The 16,466-nt window shown below is 40.8% G+C and overlaps 1 protein-coding gene across 2 annotated transcripts in view; it reads right to left on the reverse strand.

Moving 5' to 3' along the window:
* Positions 1-1,405: 1,405 nt before the first annotated feature.
* Positions 1,406-16,466, reverse strand: part of gemin8 (gem (nuclear organelle) associated protein 8) — a 35,987-nt gene continuing 20,926 nt past the window's right edge. For both annotated transcript variants that reach the window (XM_048541012.2, XM_048541013.1), the window contains exon 3: positions 1,406-1,786. In XM_048541012.2, coding sequence (XP_048396969.1) covers positions 1,530-1,786 — 257 coding nt within the window. In that variant the 3' untranslated portion in view covers positions 1,406-1,529. The remainder of the gene's footprint in view (positions 1,787-16,466) is intronic.

Below are 16,466 nucleotides of genomic sequence, written 5' to 3' on the forward strand. Positions count from 1 at the left end.
ATTGCTCCTTCCTCAGAACTGTTCCTGTACACCAAAAAGGAGAGCTATCGGGTGGATAATTCTTTAGCACAGTGAGAGTTTAGATTAGGCATTGTCGACACTTGAGTTTAATAACTTGACATACCAATATAAAATGTTGCAGCCAATCTTAGTCTTTAAGCACTGTGTGAAAGATTTCTTTGTACTACAATCCAATGCGGAACATGTTGTGCCCAAACATCTCCATGGCAATGAATCTATCTACTTAGGAGTGCATGCTCATTCATCTCTCAGGCTCTCTCTTCCAACTTTGCAGAACAGTGCTGGTCAGTAACCACTTCAACATTCTAAATCTTAGATCATTTGCATCATGATAAGAGTTTGCAGTTCAACATTCTTTCACAGTAATCTTTTCATAAAAGAAACTTTCCTTTAGCTTTGCTTACATCCAAATGCATTTCCTGTTTGTGTATTAAAAGACAGATGGGTTTCAGATCATTACCACAGTCATCTGAAGAGGTGCAACAAGCATAGTTAAATCCCCTTCACTTCACCAGTAAGTAAGGACTGCAATGCTCTTGCTTTCAAATCTTTGACTGATGGAAAAACTTGTGACACAAGATTATTTTACCAAAATCATTCTACCAATCTTATTAATCCATGACTTTCAGATCACTGGTAAATGAAATCAAATTACATTTCTGTGACAATTCAACTTATTGTCCCCACGTCCACTGTCACTAAAAGACTGCCTCCATAACACTGCATGTTCTTGCCCCTTATTCCTCATGTTGCTTTCCTTGAAATTCTTCATATTACCACAGGCCTTGATTTTTAGAAGTTTTAAGTAAATTTCCCCACTAGCACTCTCCACATGCAAGTGTATATACTGCAAATGTTCTGACTCAAAGCCCCACTTCCATTGCGCCATCACTGCCAATCTCATTAGCTCCTCACCCCCTCTGTTGAACTACTTCTTTGCACAGTCTCTCTTGACGTTACCCATTTGCCTTCTGATCATTCACTGGTCTACTCCTTGCTCCTCTGACTTGCAAGGCCATTTTTGGGGGAAGCTTTTGCAATCTGTAGCTACCTCCCAATATCCCTTTTCTCTTTCCATTTAAAATGTAACAACTTTCACGCCTTTTCTGGTTTCGCAACTTCTTCACATGAAGAATCCACCTTCAATTGACCGATCTGCAAAGCATTTGAACCAATGGAAAAGGTGCAATTAGAAAGAATTGTCTAATCTTGGCAATGTGCCAAGATTAGAGAAGCTAAAGCTTTATAATCCTGGTAAGGTAAGCAAACAGACCACATTGTTCCTCTGCTGGTTATATTGCAGATCTTGACCATAATACTATTATAAATGCCCAAAGTTAGAAGTTGCCATGTAAAGCATCACTTCACGTTTAACTCTTAATAGTTAAAAAAAATCATGTTTATTAAGTCATAACAAACAGTTACAAAGTAAAACTTACTACAATTTTTTAAAGCTTAAAAAATCTAACGAGTTTTCAAAATCAGCTTTATAGGATAAAGAGTCACAATCAAAGTTTCAGTGGAATTACAGGCCAGTACTTTGGTTGCTTCTTATCACACTTTCTATCAAACAGGAGTTGCATTGCAGTTTCCATTCCTTGGATTTTAGTAGCATCCTCTCCATACAGTCTCTTCATTTCTACCAGTCTTCTCTCACCAGGTCTTTCTGCAGGTGGCTGAATTGTTCTCCCCAAGGCACTGTGAAAGTCACGATCTGCCAATACATACGCTGCCTGTCGTTCGTCATCATACTGCTGCTGTCGCTCTGTGAATATACAAATTAAAACAATGAACAACATGCAATAATTGAAAATACTGACATCCAAACTTCAGACACCAACAATGAGCATATTGCTCCACTTGATTATGAGGCAAATATTCACTTCTGAAGCTGTGTGCCTCGTGAAAATTGCACTCCTAGAAGTGGGAGTAGTGGGCAAGTTATCTCAACTAGAACCAGGATGCCCCAAAGGACCAGATGGCCTTTTTTGCTGCATGTTCCAAATAATTTTATGTGACACATGGACCACAGAAACTGCAAAATTATGCAACAGTTAAGTTACCATACAGGTCCAGTTATATTAATGGTATCTCTTCTGTTAAGTCAATATAGCTCACATCTTTCTCTCAAAATAGACCCCAACACAACAAAAAGTTACATCTTTGACCACGTATACTATATATCTATACATACACATATCTCTGTCTTCATTTGATCACAAACATCAGGAGAGATGGAGGCACAATAATAACATCACTGGTCTAATAATCCAAGGGCCCAGGCTAATGCTCCAGGAATAAGAGTTCAGGTGAAATTTAAAGTTAGATTTAAATCTAGATTATAAAATCAGTCTCCGTAATGGTAGCTATGACAGCTGTTATTCATGGCTGTAAAAACCCACCTTATTTATTAACTTGGTTTAGGGAAAGTCATGCACAACCCAGTCTATCCAGACCTCTGACAGTGTAGCTGATCTTTAAGTGCCCACCACATTGGTCTAGCAAGACTCAAGTTTAAGGGTGATTGGGCAACAAATGCTGGCCTTGCTAACAGCACCAACATCCCATGAAGAAAAAATACAGGAATAGACACAGTTCAGACAAAAATAAAATTTGGTTCATATTTCCACTAAAACAGGTAAACTAATTAGCAGTAATGTGTTATGTGGTGAAACAAAAGATACTGGTCCATTATGGTTTAGAACTTTGAATAAGTCTCCAACTTGGGGAAAAAGTGGTTCAATGTATTTCACTGAGTTCTTGCACCATGACCTGGGACTAGACGTTAAATCGTCACAACCTTAATGAAGATAGCAGAAGGACATACAAAGATCAACACCAGATATACCTAAAAATGAAATGAAAACAGAAAATGCTGGCAACGCTCAACAGGTCAGATAGCACAAGTGGTGAAAGAAAGAGTTAATTTTGAGACCGATAGCTCCTCTTCAGAGCAGCTAACAGACTCATGCAGTTTCTCCAGCATTCACAGCACTTTTTGATGCCAAGAAAATGAGGTGTAAACTTTGAGAAGCTATAACAAAGGACCACAAACAAGCAGAAGCATGCAATAAACAAGGCTAAGTGATTCCATAACCAAGACATCAGATCCAAGCTCTGCAGTTCAGCCACATGCAGTCATGAGTGGAGGTGGACAATTAAACAATGGAAAAAGGAGGCTTCAGAAATATCCCTATCCTCAATCGTATGGGTGCAAAAGCCAAGGCTGAAGTATTTATATCCGTATTCAGTCCATTGATGCATTTTGGCCTACTCCTGAGGTTCCAATTCGATTCACTCCACATGATATCAGGAAATGGCTTAAGATTTGGTATTGCAAAGACTATGGGCCCTGGTAACATTCCAACAATAGCACTGAAAACATATGCTCCAAAACAAGCTGCATCGCTAACCCAGCTGTTGCAGCAGTTACAACATTAGCATTAGTCTGACAATGTGGAAAATTGCCCAGATTTTTAAAAAATTATCTATTTGTCACGTAATTTGTTATAAAATGCAGTGAAGAGCGTTGTACAGTGTCACTGCTCTCCAGTGCCACGATTGTCTAGTGCCATCTTAAAATGAAGAAAAATAAAGAAAGTGTGCCACAAGACTCCTTTGCTGTACTGCCGTTGCTGAAACATGAGTCATGACTCTTTGGCACTATTGTGCCTCCATTGTAGCCCCCACCACAATGAGTTCTCGATGGGCCTTGGCAAAGCTGCCGCCACCAACGCTGCTAGGTACTGCACCAGCCCAAACGCAACTGTGTCGCTGCGAGTACGTTTTGGACCCACCTCACCAATGCAGTCACTGCCAGGTCTTGTGCTAGGCCCAGACTTGGCTCCATCAGCAACCAAAACCCACCCCCGCCACAGTGGTTATAAGTCAATGCTAGGTCTACCTCACAGATTCAGAAGTGCTGGGCTCACTGCTGCTGATGGCATTGCCACAGCCAAGCTCTGCCAGAATGAGAAGCAGTGTTAGAGCTCCAAGCAGCCCAATCTGGGTGCTCGGCCTGCCTTCGGGACTAGACAACACAGCCACCATCACTGCTGCAGCATGGTAGGATGAGTGAGGCTGGACATGGTCACGGAACAGACAGCACCACCAGTTGGGCTAATGGGCAACTCAACAGTGCTTGCCATGCCACTGTTGTGAAACCAGGACACTTGCCTGATGTTCACATGCCTGTATATGTCCTGGGCACAAAAGGCAAAACAAATCCAACCTATCAATTCCTTCCCTACTGGTCAACTCCCAATCATCAGCAGAGTGAATGGTGGGGGTGGTCAACAGTGCTATTGGGGAGCTCTTGTAAAGGAATAACGAGTTCACTGACACTCAGATTGGGTACCATCAGAGCCAATTGGTTCCTGACCTCACTACAGCCAAACATGGACAGAAGAACGGAATGTCAGAGGCAAGAACAAAGTGATTGCTTTTGACATCAAGGCCTCATTCTACAGAGTGAAAGTTGAAGGAACCACAGAAAAACTGGAGTTAATAGGAATCACAGGGGAAAATATCTCTACTGGTAGGAGTCATGCCTGGCACAAAAGAAAGAAAAATAGTTGTGAATGTTGGACAACAATCATCTTTGCCCCAGGATATCTGTGCAGGAGCTCCACAGGGCTAATGTTCTAGATCCAAGCATCTTCAACTTCTTCATCAATGACATTTTCACCATCAGCAGGTCAGAAGTGGGAGAGTCTACTACTAAGTGCACAATGTTCAGCACCATTCACGATGATTCAGATATTGAAGTGGTTCTTGTCTATCCGCAGCAAGATCTGCATTAACAACCAAGCATAAATTGGTAAGTGACAACTAACATTCAGATGACACCAATGCCAGATAATGACTATCTCCAATAAAAGAGAACGCAACTATTGATATTTAATGACATTCAGACTGTTGAATCCGCCACTATCAACAATATGGGGCTTAGCATTAATCATATGTTGAACTGGACCAGTTATATAAATATTTTGGCTATAAGAGTAGGAAATCATTGGTGAGTAACTGTCCTCTGTTGCTCCAAAGTGTTGGGTCAAGGAATAGTAATCTAAAAACTTACATTTCAGTAGATAAAAAAATACTTTAATAGATGATAAATTGTGTAAAGAAAATCTAGGCAACAAGCCAGTCAAGCTATGTCATATCCTAGCCCCATGAAAATGCGATGACTGTGAAATTAAAATAAAAATGCACTGCAATCTGATTTGTCTTTCACAATCTTGGCAATTTCGTGATAAAACGCTTGCTTCCCCTTCATGTGATGGCTGAAATATTGATGTTTCAACTGGCAACAACTCCTTTATCAGTATGGAAAATCCACAAATAAATGATTTTAAAAAAAACTTTCACAACAAAATCAGATTCAGTTTTACAACATTCAGTGTCATTCTGGCCAACCACTTGATGATTAAGATTTTTGCTACACTTGTGATTTTGAAGCCACCAGGGTCATCTACAGACAATAGTCAAATGGACAAAACCTTCTTCAATTTATAGTTTAGCATTTCTCTTCTTAAGGATGACAGAGCTATCCATCAATGGTGGAAAGAACATTTTGAACAACACCTCGAATAAGAGTCTGCAGTTGGAGATGACATTGTTTGGGTTACCGCTAGTACCCTGTGAGTTGACCCCAATTGGTGGGAGACTGGTAACAGCAATCAAATGGAACAAAAACATCAAAACCTAGGCCCAAATGGTACTCTAGCTGAAGCTTCAAAAGTTCATGGATACTCGTTCACATCAACACATCATGTACCCATCCTTCCAGATTTCAGAGGAAAAGTAACTCCCCTCTACTTCGGGAACGCAACAAGTATAACAAATCATACTCTGCTACTTAAATTCCTGAGGAGGGAAAATCCTGGCGTACATTTGTCAGAATTGCCTACTTCCGGTAACAGTGGAAATCCGCCCAGACACAAAGTGCACTTTTAGACCTTCAAGGATATACCTTTGACTTTCTTGTCAGACAAATCAAAGTCAAAGTAAAACATGAAGAAGAATATTAGGCAGTCTTCATTATATTTATTGACCTGACAAAAGGATTGTGCTCAGTAAAGTGCAAGGTTCTGCGGGTTATGCTCCAATGATTTGGACATCCAAGAATCTTCTTCATAATCCTGCAACTGCTTCATGATTTAGCTGCAATTGTTGAGTGGGGGAATCTGAAACAGATTCTTCAAAAAAAAAACCTGGAGTGCTGTCAAGCAATCTAGTGATGGTTCCCATACTAAAATCTGACATTGCCCATTTACCTCAAAAATAAATTTCTCTCTGCTGTTAATATGAAGTATTTTCTAGATGGAAAGCTCTTTAATCTCAATAGCCACTGTGTCTAAATTGTAAGGACATAAGATTTATAATTTGCAGTGTGGTAAGTTACTTTGTACCAATTTGCAAGCCACTCAATCTCTACAAAGCTGCATATTAAAAAGCATGGCCTATCCTTGAACATTGCCTAAACAAAAAAACATATCAATCCAATCTGTTCAGGTAAATATCACCCCTCTCATGTTTGTTGAAGGAGACAAACTGGAATGCATTGAGCACTTCCCATCAGGTGTATTTGATAACAAGTACTTCTGCAAGTCAATAAAAATTCAAGTGTATGCAGCAATTGCAGTCATCAAACTCCTATGTTGCAGGCAGACCTGTACAGCAGCAGCAAATAAGGGTGCTATATAAATTCCATCAGTGATGCCTCTGCTGCATCTTCTGGATTCAATGGGACTTTGAGGTGCTGTTGTGGCACAGCAGTAATGAACCTGCTCCTGAGCCAGGAGGCCTAGAGTCAGATACTATCACCTTGAGATGTGTCTCATAACATGTCTGAACAGTATAAGTGCAAATTATAATACTGCAGTGACAAGAGTCAATTCCTTTATCCAGGTTAGAGGAGGGCTATAATTGCACTGGACAGGGTGCAAAGGAGACTTATTGGGATACTGCCTAAACTGGAGAGGTTTATTTATGTAGATTGGATAGAGTGTGATTGTTTTCCTCCAAGCAAGAGAGGCTGAGGTGGGACATAATTGAGATGTATAAAGTTATGAGGGACAATAGATAAAGGTAGACCAGAAGGAACTTTCCCTCTTGGTGGGGGAGTCAATGATCAGGAGCCACAGATTTAAGGTTGGGAGCAGAAGGTTTAGAAACAATGTAAGGAAAATTTTTTTCACCTGGGGTGGTGGGAATATGGAACTCACTGTTTGTAAGGCTGGTTAAGGCAGAAACCTGAATAACATTTAAGGAGTATTTACATTTACACTTGTGATGCTAAGGCATTTAAGGCCATAGGCCAAGTGGTGGAAAGTGGGATTAGATCATAGAACTCCTAGTGTGGGAACAGGTCCTTGGGCCCAACAAGTCCACACCAACTCTCAGAGCACCCCACCTAATTTATACATCCCTGAACACTATGGTCAATTTAGTATGTTCAATCCACCTAGCTTACACATCTTTGGACTGTGGGAGGAAACTGAAGCACCCAGAAGAAGCCCATGCAGACATGGGGAGAATGTGCAAACTTCACACAGACAGTTGCCCGAGGCTGGAATTGAACCCGGGTCCCTGGCGCTGAGGCAGCAGTGCTAACCACTGAGTCACCGTGCTGCCAGTTAGGTGGTTGTTTTTGACCGGTACAGACCTGATGAGTCAATGGGCTTTGTTATGTGTTGTAGATCTCTATAACAAAGGTCACTGCATATCCACCAAACACTACAGTCCTTTTTGCGGTCGGCTCCATAAGCATTATTGGAAAGCTCCTGAAAAATCAATTACGACGAACTGGATGCTGTGTCTGAATAGCTGTAAACAAACAGTCTTCCCTGCCAGGTCCTGTTCTCTCAACTCTCAAAATGGCCAAGGCTCCGAGAGAGGACGAAGAAAATACTTCAAAGACATTGTGAAGTTCTGCTCAGAGCATGGAAGCGTTGACATTAATAACTTACAGAAGCTCGTTACCAGTTGTTCAGAATGGCATACGTTCACTATGTTCTGGGATGCCCTACATCATTCATCCAAAGGCCTATCGTTCATGAATTAGCCACTTCAGCCATAATACAGCTCACGGCAGAAACTCGTACCTGAGTATACAGCATCCTCCAATCGTGGGATAGCTTACGTCATGACTTTTACTAGAAGGAATCGGGTTGTTTTCACTGGTATTACACATCAATGTTTTATCATGGAACATGTCCTCACTAGTTACTAACCAAGTTTGAAAAGAATAAAATCTCCAATTTTGATCCTAAATTTTCTCTCCTTCCATTAAGCTTTATTATAATCCTAGTGACAGCCTGGAAAAATAAAGTGCTAGTGTTCCATACATTCGTAGATAATTTACGATTTGATGATATGAAGAAATTTTATCAGCTTTGTTAAAAAGGAATTATAACCCAAAACCATCTGATCGGTTGGTTTTCTTTCACGCTATTGAGATTTAAGTAGGTTTGGGCCAGATTCGCCACCGGCAATGTAAATATTGCATGAGCATCACCAATATAAGAGCAGCTACATCCTACCCAAAGAACAAACACATCCAAGATGAGCTCTCTTTTCACAGGGAGGGAACCCCCAGAGAAATTTGATTTAAATACAATGTTTCCAAGTAGCTATGTCGGCAATTCCCTCTAAATAAGTGTTGCATCAGTCACTGCTATGTTACACTGATACAGCTGTCTGCTTCGTAGTTCAGAATGCAAACAATAAGATTAGATTTAAACCAGCTGACATTGCAATGCCAGTTGTTAATACCAATCTGTCATTTTTTCCAGTCAGAATACTAACAAAAGGCTTAGAATAACTAATTGATGATTAATCCATCGATCCAACCAATTTTCTGTCCATTAATCACAATGTACTATATTTACTGACAACACACTAATTCAGGACAATGAGGGAGGTGTTTCTCAATTAGTAGTAATTGAAATTAGGAAGTCCTGTAATTGCTGATCATCACCAAATAATCAAAAAATGTTTTACAAGAGCGGCAATTTACTCCAGCTAAACCCTGGGATGGCTGAAGCTATTATCTTCAACCCCGACACTTCTGTCACCTACCCAAACACTCAGGCTGAAAAGAATTTTAAAAATAAATTGCCTCTCTTAAGCAGCCCTTGAGAAGAAGGTAGTGGTGGGCTACAGATAGCTGTAATCCACATGGTGCAGGTAAACCTAAAGTATTGCCGATAAGTTCTAGGTTTCTGACTGTGACAGTGAAGGACTGGTGACTTATTTCACAGTCAGGATGGTACGTGGTTTACAGTGGAACCTACAGGCCAGTGGTGCTCCCACACATTCACTACTCTAGCTTTTCTAAGTGATTAGACTGAAGATTTGGGAGGCACTGATCTCAAGATGCATGATTCTCAGTAGCTGCAGTAGCAGCTGTAGATGGTACACACTGCTGTCAGTCTCTATCTGCGGTGGAGACAATAATATTTACTTTACAGACACATGGCAATCAAGCGGCTGCTGGTCCTGGGTGGTGTTGAACTGCATTACTGCTTTTGCAGCTGCACTCATTCTGGAAAATGAAGAGCAATCTATTAGTCCTGACTCGAGATCTGGAATTCGTGGACATGAGGGAAGCAAGAGAGGAAATAGCCGGGGCCTTAACAGATATCTTTGCAGCGTCCTTAGACATGGGTGAGGTCCCAGAGGACTGGAGACTTGCTAACGTTGTCACTTTGTTTAAAAAGGGCAGCAAGGATAATCCAGGTAATTATCGACCGGTGAGCCTGACGTCAGTGATGGGGAAGCTACTGGAGAAGATACTGAGGGATAGGATCTATTCCCAATTGGAAGAAAATGAGTTTACTAGCGATAGGAACATGGTTTTGTGCAGGGAAGGTCATGTCTTACCAACTTAATAGAATTCTTTGAGGACGTGACAAAGTTGATTGATGAGGGAAAAGCTGTAGATGTCATATACAGGGACTTCAGCAAGGCGTTTGATAAGGTTCCCCATGGCAGGCTGATGGAGAAAGTGAAGTCACATGGGGTCCAGGATGTGCTAGCTAGATGGATAAAAAACTGGCTAGGTAACAGGAGACAGAGGGTGGTAGTAGAGGGAGTTTCTCAAATTGGAGACCTGTGACCAGTGATGATCCACAAGGATCTGTGCTGGGACCACTGTTGTTTGTGATATATGTAAATGGTCTGGAGGAAGGTGTAGGTGGTCTGATCAGCAAGTTTGCTGATGACACTAAGATCGGGGGAGTAGCTGATGGTGAAGGGGATGGTCAGAGATTACAGCAGAATATAGATAGACTGGAGAGTTGGGCAGATAAATGGGAGATGGAGTTCAATCTGGGCAAATGCGAGATGATGCATTTTGGAAGATCAAATTCAAGGGCGAACTATACAGTAAATGGAAAAGTCCTAGGGAAAATTGATGAACAGAGCGATCTGGGTGTTCAGGTCCACTGTTCCCTGAACGTGACAACGCAGGTCAATAGGGTGGTCAAAAAGGCATATGGCAGGGGGGGGGTTATTGAGTACAAGAGTTGGCAGGTCATGTTGCAGTTGCAGTTGTATAGGACTTTGGTTTGGCCACATTTGGAGTACTGTGTGCAGTTCTGGTCGCCACATTACCAAAAGGATGTGGATGCTTTGGAGAGGGTGCAGAGGAGGTTCACCAGGATGTTGCCTGGTGTGGAGGGTGCTAGCTATGAAGAGAGGTTGAGTAGATTAGGATGATTTTCATTAGAAAGACAGAGATTGAGGGGGGACCTGATTGAGGTCTACAAAATCATGAGGGGTATAGAAAGGGTGGATAGCAAAAAGCTTTCTCCCCCCCCAAGAGTGGGGGACTCAATTACTGGGGGTCATGAGTTCAAAGTGAGAGGAGCAAAGTTTAAGGGAGATATGCAGAGGGTGGTGGGTGCCTGGAACGTGTTGCCAGTGGAGGTGGTAGACGCAGACACGTTGGCGTCTTTTAAGATATATTTGGACAGGTACATGGATGGGCAGGGAGCAAATGGACACAGACCGTTAGAAAATAGATGACAGGTTAGACAGAGGATTTTGATCGGCGCAGGCCTGGAAGGCCGAAGGGCCTGTTGCTGTGCTGTAGGTTTCCTTGTTCTTTGTTTTGGTATTACAAATTCCCAATCTCTGATGTGTATGTTTTTTATAGCTACATTATAAGGTTAGTTCAGTAAAATTTAACAACAATGGTAATCTACTAGGACATTGATGGTGGAATTTTAGCAATGATAATGCCAGTGAACAATGGTTGGATACTCTTATTGGAGGTGGTTGTTCCCTGGCAGTTGTGTGATGCAAATGTTACTCGTCATGAATTAATCCAAGCCTGAACTGATCCAAATTGAAACAACAAATGCTAGGTATCATAGCAGGTCAGACAGCATCCATGAACAGACAGCAAGCTGATGTTTCAAGTCCAAACGACTCTTCAGAAAAGTGGTCTAGACTCAAATGTTAGCTTGCTCTCTGTATCCATGGATGCTGTCTGACCTACTGTGATCTCCAGAATGTGTTGTTTTCAGTAGATTCCAGTATCTGCAGTAATTGGTCCAATACTGCTGATATGCAGACAGGGACTACTCCATTATCTGAGGATGCAAATAAAACTGAACACGTGTACACTCATTCCTCATTATGTGGATGTGCAACCATGGGTTTATGTACTTATGAGGTTGGCACAGGCCAGATTTTTTTCTTTTCCTATTTGACAGGTCACAATGGATCACGCTGACTTTCACGATAGAAGATTTCTATTATCGGCTTATCAGCTGTTTTGTGCCATCTATGGGAGGACAATGCCCATACTCACTATGGATAAGTATTTGGTATAATTAGCAGAGGACACCCGACTTTTAACTTATGATGCAGCCAGGTTCACGAGTGAAGCAGCTGAAGATGCTGAAGGCCTAAAATGCTGTCTCAAATGAACTTGTGTACTGAAATCCCTGGCTGAGCCTATTCCAACAACCACAACCGACCTGTTTTATGTTAGGTATGATTCTAAACAATGGAAAACTCCCCTGATTCCCACGGATTTCAAATTTTCTTATGGTTGCCTAATGCCACACAAAACAAAATCTGCATTGATGTTGTGGACAGTCACCTGCTTCTCAGCCCCAAATTCAGTTCTACTAAAGTTGTAATGAGGTCTGGAACAGAGGGGTCCTGACAAAACCCAAACTGAACATGCAGTTCAGCGTACAGTGCGGATATTTTATTAGTACTACTTGAAAGCACTATTGACCACACTCCTATCACTGATGAAACGCAAACTGTTGGGGTTGCGCTGGACTAGATTTTTGCCCATGTGCTGTGCACAAGACATGGCTGGATAATTTTCCACTTTGTCTAATAAATACCAATGTTGTAGTTGTATCAGAATAGCTTGGCTAGGGGCAAATGCTTCCTATACACAAATCTTCAGTTCTACAGCCGAGATGCTGCTGGGGCTCCACAGGCTTTGCTATATTCTGCACACTTAAAAGTTTCTTGATTTATGATGTGGAGTGAACTGGATTGGTAAGGAGCTCAGAAGGCAGCTGAGACTGACTATCTGCTTGAGCATTTATGTTTGAAGATAATTGCAAATGCATCAGCATTGTCTTTTGCAATGACGTACTGGACTCCCCAGTGATTGAGTATGGGGCCACCTTCTCCGATTAGCTATTTAATTGCCGAGCATCACTCACAACTGATGAGTTTATCAGTGAGCCAATTGATAGGGAGTGCAATGCTCTTATTGAATCCATTAATCATGAGATCTCTTAACTCTAGTTATCATTGCTTCTGCTTTTAAGCATGTTCAAAAATCTTGAGTTGTAGCTTCAACAGGCTACCTAATTTTCAAGTATTTCTTAGAGCTGATCCTGTAATTATTCTGTTTTCTTCCTTTCTCAGGAGAAATTTCTTTGCATATCCAGTTTTAGCTAAGAACCCTATGGAATGGTCCAAGTGAAATCCAAAAGCTTGTTTTATTTTTAAAAGCTATTGATATTTCCCTTAACTGTTCACAAAACATTCCAAATCTATGATGTGAAATCTTAAATCACTGGCATTTACTTTGTTCATTTGTAAACGCTCCCAACTTAAAGTAAATTTCCATCTGTCCTCAAGCCACTCACTTTCAGACATTTTAAAAGAGAATCACCATACCAAAGAATTATTCAAGTTAATCATTGAACACCTCAGTCATGCAGAAAATCCATATGCTGCAAGCTCAAATTCAAGAGTCTAAACTCAAAATATGATATTAAAATATATACAAATGACACACCTTACATCACAACCACACATACGCTAACAAAGATAAAGATGATAACTTTGGTTTGATGCTGGCACACTCAGCCTGGAGTCAGGTTATGTTCAAGTCCCACTCCAAAGGCTTATGCAGACAATTCAGGGCAACTTCTGTGCAGTTTATATAACTCCTATTCTAAATATGAGGTTCAAACGCTTGGCGACATTTTGAAGAGAATGTCATATTCTAAATTTCTGACATGTAAGTATTAAACATCTGAAAGTTAGAGTAATTGACTGGCGAGGAACAGATGGTGCAAAGACAATACATAAGGATGAAGGTAATTAAAAGCGCCTGTTGCCATAAAAAGCATTTTAATCTTTTGGAAGGATTTAACAACATTTCAACACACATTTGTATTGATTCAAAAAGTTAAACTTAATAGTTAAAAGCACTTGTATCGACTTTAACATTTTATTAGTGGATTCCCTTATCCTTGGTCAGTGATTCTAAATTCATCTCATGCAGGACTACAGAGCCAAGGTCATCAGCAGACTGCAGCACTTAATCCTAGTGACAGCTCTTCATGCTTTTGCTTACACAGAACTTGCCAATTAACTGTGAGAAAGAGACAGGGTCATTGCCACGTCTTTATCAGCTTTAAATTTAGGCTCACTCTTCAGAAAGAGAAGTGAAGTCACCTGTAATGTCCCACCGTTATTCTAGCTGAAGTCAGTTAATTCAGCAAGGGTTAAGAATAATCTGCCTGTTTACTGTAAGGACTTTAAGTAAAAATCTATGCAGCGTCAACTCAGTTCCTTGGGAGCTCAATCAAGCAGCACAACTTCTCCCAATTCAATATCTACTGCAGATTTTACCCAGAGGCCACAGGACAGCTGATGTGAATAACAAGAAAAATGACATTTCTGCAAGTACTGGCCAATCTTTTTAGACTGCAGCTGCTTCACATTAATAAAATGGAGAGATGGAGTATTATTCTGCATTAAGAGTGCTGGATCTGACTTGGCATTCTTAATGGTCAGAATCTGATATTCCCACAGATTAGATCTTTACCTTGATGAGAGAAAATGGCAATTACATTCTCAGAGGAAGGTAGCTCTAATGAGACTAAAAGTGTTAAATTAACAATAATGATAGTCATTAACCTAGCAATACTTCAGCAATTGTCATTTTAAACTATATATGTTAGTGCGACTACTTCATAATATCAACTAGCGTTAGCTGTACCGTCAGCACTCAAATGTGCATTTCAACATTTTTGTCTAAACACAGAGAATCACTGCTGGAAAACAAAAAAGTCTTTCTTTCAGTCCATGGCATTTGTAGTAAGCATCACCTCCCATTAACAGCGTGTCCCTCCTTGAGATCTTGATTTGAAACCAACCCAAAAACGATGAGGTACAAATCTCTGTTAGCCCCAACAGTCCTCAACAAAACAACTGGTCTGAGTGGTCATTTGTGTAAAGTACAGAGGTGCTTCTGGTTCAACACTTAGTTCCTGTTAACCAGTTATGACCAAGCGAAAAAAGAAGGCTGGAGGTGGGAAAATAACTTTTCCAAGCATTGTTTTTCTCCGATCAAGGTTAAGTAACATTGCCAGTCTTAGAGCAAGAGAAGAGGAAGTTTTGTTGCTATGTCTGGATGAACATATAATCCTACTAATGCTGGCTACTGGTTACCAAAAGTGCCAAGTGTATTTTTTTTATTCACCTATGTCATGGGACATAGATGTCACTGACTGGCCAGCATTTATTGCCTGTCCCTTGTTGCCCTTGGGAAGGTGCTGGTGAACTGCCTTAAGCTGCAATTCACACTCTGTCGGTAGACCCAAAATGCCCTTAGGGAGGCAATTCTGGGATTTTTGACTCAGTAATATTAAAGAAATGAGATACTTTTCTAAGTCAGGATGGTGAGTAGTTTTGAGGGGAACTTGCAAGTAGTCGTGTTCTGATGTATCCCAATGTCCCTGTCCTTCTAGATGACAGTTGTTGTGGGTTTGGAAGGTGCTAAGGATCTTTGCTGAATTTCTAGTAAATAGTGAATACTCCTGTTATCCAGCATTGGTGGTGTAGAGATTGGGTTCTTGTGAATATGGTGTCAAGTGAGCTTCTTTATCCTGGATTGTGTCAAGCTTTAGAGTTGTTAAAGCTGCACTCATCCAGGCAAGTAAGTAATGTTTCATCACACCTCTGACTTGTGCCTGTTGACAGAGTTAACGTTTCAGGTCCTATGACTTTTCCCCAGTTCTGAAAATATTCTGAAGGGTCACCGGATCCGAAAAGTTAGCTCTGATTTTTTCCTTCACAGATGCGGTCAGACCTGCTGAATTTTTCCAGCAACTTTGTTTTTGACAAGTACTGATTCATTAGCCGAGGATGGACAGTACAATCAGGAGGTTTCCTCACCCATGAGACTTCTTGGCGTTTGGAGACAACGTCTACAATTCCCAAGGCAACTCCCTCCCAACTATATAGCACGGAGCTGCCAACTCTGCTGGCTCTGTCCTGTCACTGGAACAGGACATATCTACAGGTGATAATGGTGATATCTGGGATGTGGTCTGTAAGGTATGGATTCCATGAGTATGACCATATCAGACTGTTGTTTGACTAGTCTGAGACAGCTCTCAACCTTGGGATGAGCCCCCAGATGTTAGCTGGAGGACTTTACAAGGTCAACCGGACATCTCATTCCCAACACTGACAATTACCTTTCCAAGGGGAGAAGTAGTAAAATTGTACAGAAATTTGTAAAGTAAGCCTGTTTTACTTCTTTTTAAAGTACAATAAGGTTGTTTGAGAGTGGTTAACAATTACTCTCCTTTACATATTCATCTTTTGAAAATAAAAATTAATTCCAATTTTTTGTTGAATTTTAAGTTTAATTCATTCAACTGAGAGGTAGTAAAATAAATGTTGCATTTTCTTTTCTTAAAAAAAATTGCTAAGCAGATGTGGAACCAGACTCAGGTTTAATGTCCAATAGAATCCAGAGATTTTCAAGAGGTTATGAAGCTAAGACATATCAACTTTTAACGGCTTTGCTTCTGCTGAGTGTAACAATAGTGAGCAAGCGACAGATAAAATGAGATACTGAACTGATTTGTCTATAGATCTATTAAAAAAAAGTTGCAAACTGACAACTCAAACCCACTTTGTCCAAGAGCACAATT

This window comes from Stegostoma tigrinum, chromosome 12, assembly GCF_030684315.1.
Source record: "Stegostoma tigrinum isolate sSteTig4 chromosome 12, sSteTig4.hap1, whole genome shotgun sequence".
Classification (NCBI taxonomy): Eukaryota; Metazoa; Chordata; class Chondrichthyes; order Orectolobiformes; family Stegostomatidae; genus Stegostoma; species Stegostoma tigrinum.